Here is a 6,000-nt window from a genome sequence, read left to right as displayed (position 1 = left end):
TGTTAAGATATATGCCTAGAAGTGACTGCATATGATGGTGTTTATGGCAGGAAGGGGGGAGAGTCCACCAGTATATGTGTGAAATGGGATTCGTGCATTGGGGTGTGTGTGTGTGTGTGTGTGTGTGTGTGTGTATGTGTGGCTGTGCAATGGGCCCTAAAAGTAGGCAGGTTGGGTGTACAAAACACTCTGAGCTGTATAGGTCAGAGGGTATGTGTACACCAGGGTGCGTGTCATGAAGCCAGTGTGTTCAATTGCAGAGTGAACAATTAGGGGGCTAGGGTATGTTATGAGGGTGCCCAGGCTGTGGCTTGGGGTGGTATATATTTACAGTGTTCGCTGGTGTGCTATGGGGTATTGTATGAACAGCCATGTTAGGGTATGTGTATATGTAATGGGTGTTATTTGGGGTGGTTTGTGTGTGTACAAGCACGTGCAGGCTGGGCCTTCCTGAGCACCTGCCCCGTGAAACCTCCAGTGCCTGACACTTGTCACCACTCTGTGCTTGCCCCCACAGGAGCCACCGCCCCTGACCATGTAGATGCCAGCTCCAGGGAGCAGCATGGGCCCCACTGAATGGAGACTCCTGGGTCTACAGCCCTGAGCCCCTCCGGCCCCTGGACGTTGCCCCGTGCCCAGGGACACCCCTTGGAGCTCACCACCGCTGTCGCCAGCCCACCTCGGCCGCCCCCTCCCCCTGGGACCCAGAGTCGGCCACCAGGAGCCACGGTCATCCAGTGAGGTTGTGCTGAGGACAGGCACACGGAGCCATCGCCCAGCAGCCTCTCGTCCAGCACTGACTCTCGGGCTCACCCCGAGCAGGGACTGGGGCAAACATGGGTGACATGACCAACAGCGATTTTTACTCCAAAAACCAAAGAAATGAGTCGAGCCATGGGGGCGAGTTCGGGTGCACAATGGAGGAGCTCCGCTCCCTCATGGAGCTGCGGGGCACCGAGGCTGTGGTCAAGATCAAGGAGACTTATGGGGACACTGAAGCCATCTGCCGGCGCCTCAAAACCTCACCTGTGGAAGGTAGGTGTGGAAGACTTGAACACAGTGTTTGGATTTGGGATCTAGCCACCCAGTCCCTGGCCTCCCTTCCCCAGGCCCCAGGAACCCCCTCATCTGGGTGTAAGCATGGGGCCACAGCATTGCTACTATGCATTCAAATCCAGCTCCACAACCCACATTGCTGGCCTGGGTTGTGTCCAAGCATCCCAAATCCAAACTCTGATGGTGGCTCCCTAGGTCTCTGGGGCAGCCATAGGCCATGGAACTGCGGGACGACAGAGCAGGCAGGAAGACAGGCCATCACTGGAAAGGCGACAGAGACCCATGCGTGTCTTGCCCTGGAGATGGGCGTGGGGCTTTTGTGTCACTGACAAAATGAACAGGCCTAGGAACTTGGGAGAGAGAGGGTTTCAGCTTCTGGGTGCTCCTCTGAAGGGGACCAAAGCCAGGTCATCTGCTGTGAGGCAGAAGGAAGAGAAAACAGCAGAGCGTAGAGGCTGGGTCCCCATCCCCACGGTCGCCTTCCCATTGCCATGAGGGAGAAGAGTTCCCTGCATAAACCCTCAAGGTGTGGGCGTGAGGCTCCTCCCTGGCACCCCCCCGTCCTACCACTTTGTGCAAAGAGGCTGCACCGAGCCTCAGTTTCTTCCGGTGGAAAATGCAACCAATGGCTACCTCACAGTGCCTACTAGAAGCCTGAGCATATAGTAGGTACTCAATAAGTGGCAGCCATTATTATTCTAAAGAGTGGATGGCAGTCTTTCCCCCAAGCACAGAGCACAAGCTGGATGACAGATAGCATCTGAATTCTTATCCCCGTGTGACAGACAAGAAATCCAAGGCCAAAGGTCCCTCCTGTCCTGTCCCCTGACTGCAGTCCCCACACTCTGGGCACTGCTGGGTACCAGCCCTCAACCCATTTCCTACAGAGGCTGCTTAGGGACCCAGCCGCTGAGCGAGGCAGACGTTTAGAAGCACCTTGCTCTCTTGGTGTTGCTTGGTTTTGTTTGAGGGTGGGGAGGACAGTGGTAGCTCAGGGCTTAAGAACAGCCACATGTGCCCTGAGATGGGAGTGAGCCCTTCCAGGGGGCCCCTGAGTCTCATGTGAACCCTACCCTGTGGCAGAATGGCCCGTGCTCGCCTCTGCCATCAGGTTGGCACACTCGCCTGCCAGGAGGCAGGGTTACCCAGGTCGTCTTTGTCTTTTCTATGGGGCCAGGAGATTCTCTTGAGTTGGGAAGTCTTAAGTGTCTCTGGGCCTCAGACCTTGTGGAAACTGGAGTCCTTTCCCCACCCACCCCCCAAAAAAACAACACCAAGTGCATATTACAGACATGGCTCACTGCCGGCACGTTCACAGAGCCCCTCAAAGCAAAGCCATGGACCTCGGCCGATGAGACGAACCTTGATGTGAAGAAACCCCCCTTCCCTCCCCCTTGACAGGCTCTCAGACCCTGGGAAATTGAGAGGCCTGTGGCCAAGCTCCAGCACTGTGCGGGGCCATTGCCATTTGGTTCACCGTGCACCCCACTGTGTGCTGCCGGAAAGACAGGAACACACCGAAGGGCGGGAACCCTGTCCTGCTCCTCTCCACACACCTAGTTCCTGGTCTGGGACCTGACACCGAGGAGGGTGGATAAGTGCCCAGTAAAACCCTGAGACGTGGCCACGGAGTCCCCAGCCCACAAGGGGCAGCTCAGGTGGCCCAGTAGCCAAAACAGCACATGATCCAGCCTAAGTGTAGCATGGACCCCAGAGCTCAGAGGAGGGGCAAGATGGGTGGGCAGCGAAGGTCGGGGAAGGCTTCCTGCAGGAGGAGGCATTTGAACTTGGCTATGGAGAAAAGAGAAGGAAAAGCACGTAACATGGCACAGAGCAGCATTTCTTAGGTGCCATCCCACAGAATGCCAGTGTACTTGCAAAAAGGCAGGCGTATGTGGAAATTGAGGAGACCTTGTGTTCTCATCTCTACGGCGGAGGGAATGATGACAGTTGGGAATATTGCTCTGCGGCCTGCATGCTTTGGTGCCTTTTGTTTGACCCCGCTGGGTCTTGGCTTCCCAATTTTTCATGAGAACCAAATGAGATCTCTGATGGGAAAGATCCCTGAGAAGGAGGAAAGCCCGTAGCCGGATTAACCAGGGCTCTGCTGCGTTGGTCCCTAGAAGGATCTCCCAGGGCGCAGGTCGAGCTGGAAGAAGTTTGCGGAGAGGCAGAAGAGCATATTGCTGCCGACCTCAGACTTGGGTGACTTGGGTTCAAATCCCAGCTCTGCCATCTATCAGCTGTGGGATTCTGGGCAAGGTATCCACCTCTCCGTCCCTCGGCTTCCTTGTTTGTAAAATGGAAGAATAATAGTGAGTGTCTCGTAGGGTGGTGAGGACGAAGTGAAGTAGCGTGGAACAATGCCTGCCCCGTGGCTAGTGCTGCGTGTTGGGATTCAGCCCCTGAGACTAAACACCTCTGTTTCCCCGTCGGTAAAATGGGTTGTGAATGTTGAATGAGATTAGGCCAAGTGCCCAATCTCTAAGTGCTTCGTAAATGTCTTACTGCTGTTGTTTTCCTTATGGTTATCATTGCTCTGGAAGAAGCAGTCACGTTCTCTGGAAGAGGTGGAATCTGACCCCCCTGGAACGCTGGCCATTGTCCGTGAATGGCGTGACACGTTTTGCCAGGCTGTTCTGCATTCTCATCACACATGTTCCTGGAAGCATGTGTTGCTCTCCCATTTCATGGATGAGAAGCATGAGGGCTCGAGGTCACCACCACTATTCCCATCAGAGCAGACTTTGAACACAGCTCACTTGGACGCCAGCGATGTCCTCACACCTGAGCCAAGTGTGTGCACCCGGGAACAGTCCTCCAAAGGTGCCTTCTGTCCAACGAGGGCCTGGGTAGTTTGGGGCCACCTTTTCTGTCTTCTCTCTTGTGTTCAGCTTTTTTGTCCTACCTCGTTCAGCCCTCTTCTGACTTTAAGAGATGCTTGGCCTCCAGCCGCAGCCCCCAGCTTAAAAGCCGCGCGGTCTGGGGCTGGGCCGGCTCCAGACGGGGACTCAGGCTGGCCATTCCCGACGCCCCTGTGCCCCGTCTGCCGACGTGAGCAAGGAGCCGGCCTCTGAGTCACACTCCAGGAAACTGCTCCAGGCCGTGCATAAGTTAGCCTTCCGCTTCACATCCAGCTAATTTTAGGCAAAAAAGATCTCTGTAAGGGATAGAGGGGGGTTGACACCATGAGAAATCAACTCCCACCCGGGGCACCACCTGCGGCCGGCACGGGCCAGGGACTCGGTTCCCATGGGCTGGCAGCGTTGGACCGTCCCCCTGCAGACCCGACTCTGGGACAACTGTGGGCTAAACGGGCCCCCTGGGAGGGCCTCTGTCCCCGATCTGAGTTCTGTTCCTTCCCTCTTCCGCTGTCTGTTCCGTTCCACTCTGGTGATGCCCTTCCCTCCCTNCGTGAGCAAGGAGCCGGCCTCTGAGTCACACTCCAGGAAACTGCTCCAGGCCGTGCATAAGTTAGCCTTCCGCTTCACATCCAGCTAATTTTAGGCAAAAAGATCTCTGTAAGGGATAGAGGGGGGTTGACACTATGAGAAATCAACTCCCACCCGGGGCACCACCTGCGGCCGGCACGGGCCAGGGACTCGGTTCCCATGGGCTGGCAGCGTTGGACCGTCCCCCTGCAGACCCGACTCTGGTGACAACTGTGGGCTAAACGGGCCCCCTGGGAGGGCCTCTGTCCCAGATCTGAGTTCCGTTCCTTCCCTCTTCCGCTGTCTGTTCCGTTCCACTCTGGTGATGCCCTTCCCTCCCTGCCCTCCACTGCTTCCTTTCCTTCCATACGCTTCCAGCAATAGAGCCCAAGGCCCGGGTTCAAATTCTGACAGGCCTACTCTTCGAGGGACACTTGTCTCCGAGAGACACACTAGAAGAATTCAGTTAACTTCCCCAAGCCTCCATTGCCTCCTCTGTGAAATGGGAATAATAACGCTACCTACCTCACAGGATGTGAATGTTAGATAATCCACCTGAAGGGCTTAGTGTGGTGTGTGGCATGCCCTAGACACTTCCAAAATGATGTTCGTTATCACTGTCATTATATCATTATCACTGTCATTATATCATTATCACTGCCAAATATTTCTTATAACAACATGCATGGGTCCTATCCTCACAGTACTGAGCAAAGAGTAGATGTGCTACCAGAGAAGGCTTCCCGGAGCAGGCTACTTTGCGATGAGTCTGGAAAGATGGGCGATGAGTGGCCCGTGAGTCCCCAGAGGCAAGAGCTGTTTGTCATTCTCCACTATGTCCCCAGCACTTGCTACAACGCCTGGGGGCTCGTATAAATATTCACAGAAAGAAGGGAAGGAGTCGGGCACCTAGGTGGCTTGGTCAGCTGAGTGTCTGACTCCTGGATTTGGCTCAGATCATGATCTCACAGTCGTGAGATCAAGCCCTGCGTCCGGCTCCACGCTGGGCATAGAGCCTGCTTAAGATTTTCTCTCTCTTTCTCTCTTCCTCTGTCCCTCTCCCCTGCTCACATGCTTTCTCTCTCTCTCTCTCTCTCTCTCTCTCTTTAAAATAAAAGAAAAAATAAAGAGAAGGGAGGGAGACAGAAGAGGTTGCGGATACCCCTGGTGTCCACCCTCGTGGGGGATGGAAGGCTGTAGCCAGGGGACAGGACACAGACACCGTGTGTCGCCCATGGAACTGGCTTCAGTTCCCCAAGCTCAGAGCGGCATTGCCCTGAGTCGCTGGGCAGGAAAACCCCTGGCTTTCACTTCCCGACACTGGCACGTCGGGCTGTTAGAAGGGGCGGCTCAGATACGTCCCTCCGGGTGCTCCCTGCATTGTGTTTCCTGGGGGGGAGGGGGGGGAGAAGGGGATAAAGAAGGTGAGGAGGCAGCAGGGTGGGGCGGCAACTGGATACTGGGGNACAGTACTGAGCAAAGAGTAGATGTGCTACCAGAGAAGGCTTCCCGG

General features: G+C 55.5%; 1 protein-coding gene across 1 annotated transcript in view; it reads left to right on the top strand.

Annotated features, from left to right (window-relative positions):
* Window positions 1–623: 623 nt before the first annotated feature.
* ATP2B2 (ATPase plasma membrane Ca2+ transporting 2) overlaps window positions 624–6,000 on the top strand; it is a 111,930-nt gene continuing 106,553 nt past the window's right edge. The window contains exon 1 of the mRNA XM_077751479.1: window positions 624–1,035. Within this exon, the coding sequence (XP_077607605.1) occupies window positions 837–1,035 (199 nt within the window). The 5' untranslated portion in view covers window positions 624–836. The remainder of the gene's footprint in view (window positions 1,036–6,000) is intronic.

This window comes from Crocuta crocuta, unplaced genomic scaffold (genome assembly GCF_008692635.1).
Source record: "Crocuta crocuta isolate KB4526 unplaced genomic scaffold, BGI_CrCroc_1.0 scaffold69, whole genome shotgun sequence".
Lineage (NCBI taxonomy): Eukaryota > Metazoa > Chordata > Mammalia > Carnivora > Hyaenidae > Crocuta > Crocuta crocuta.
The sequence above is the reverse complement of the archived record's forward strand: the minus strand, read 5'-3'. Positions and strand labels throughout refer to the sequence as shown.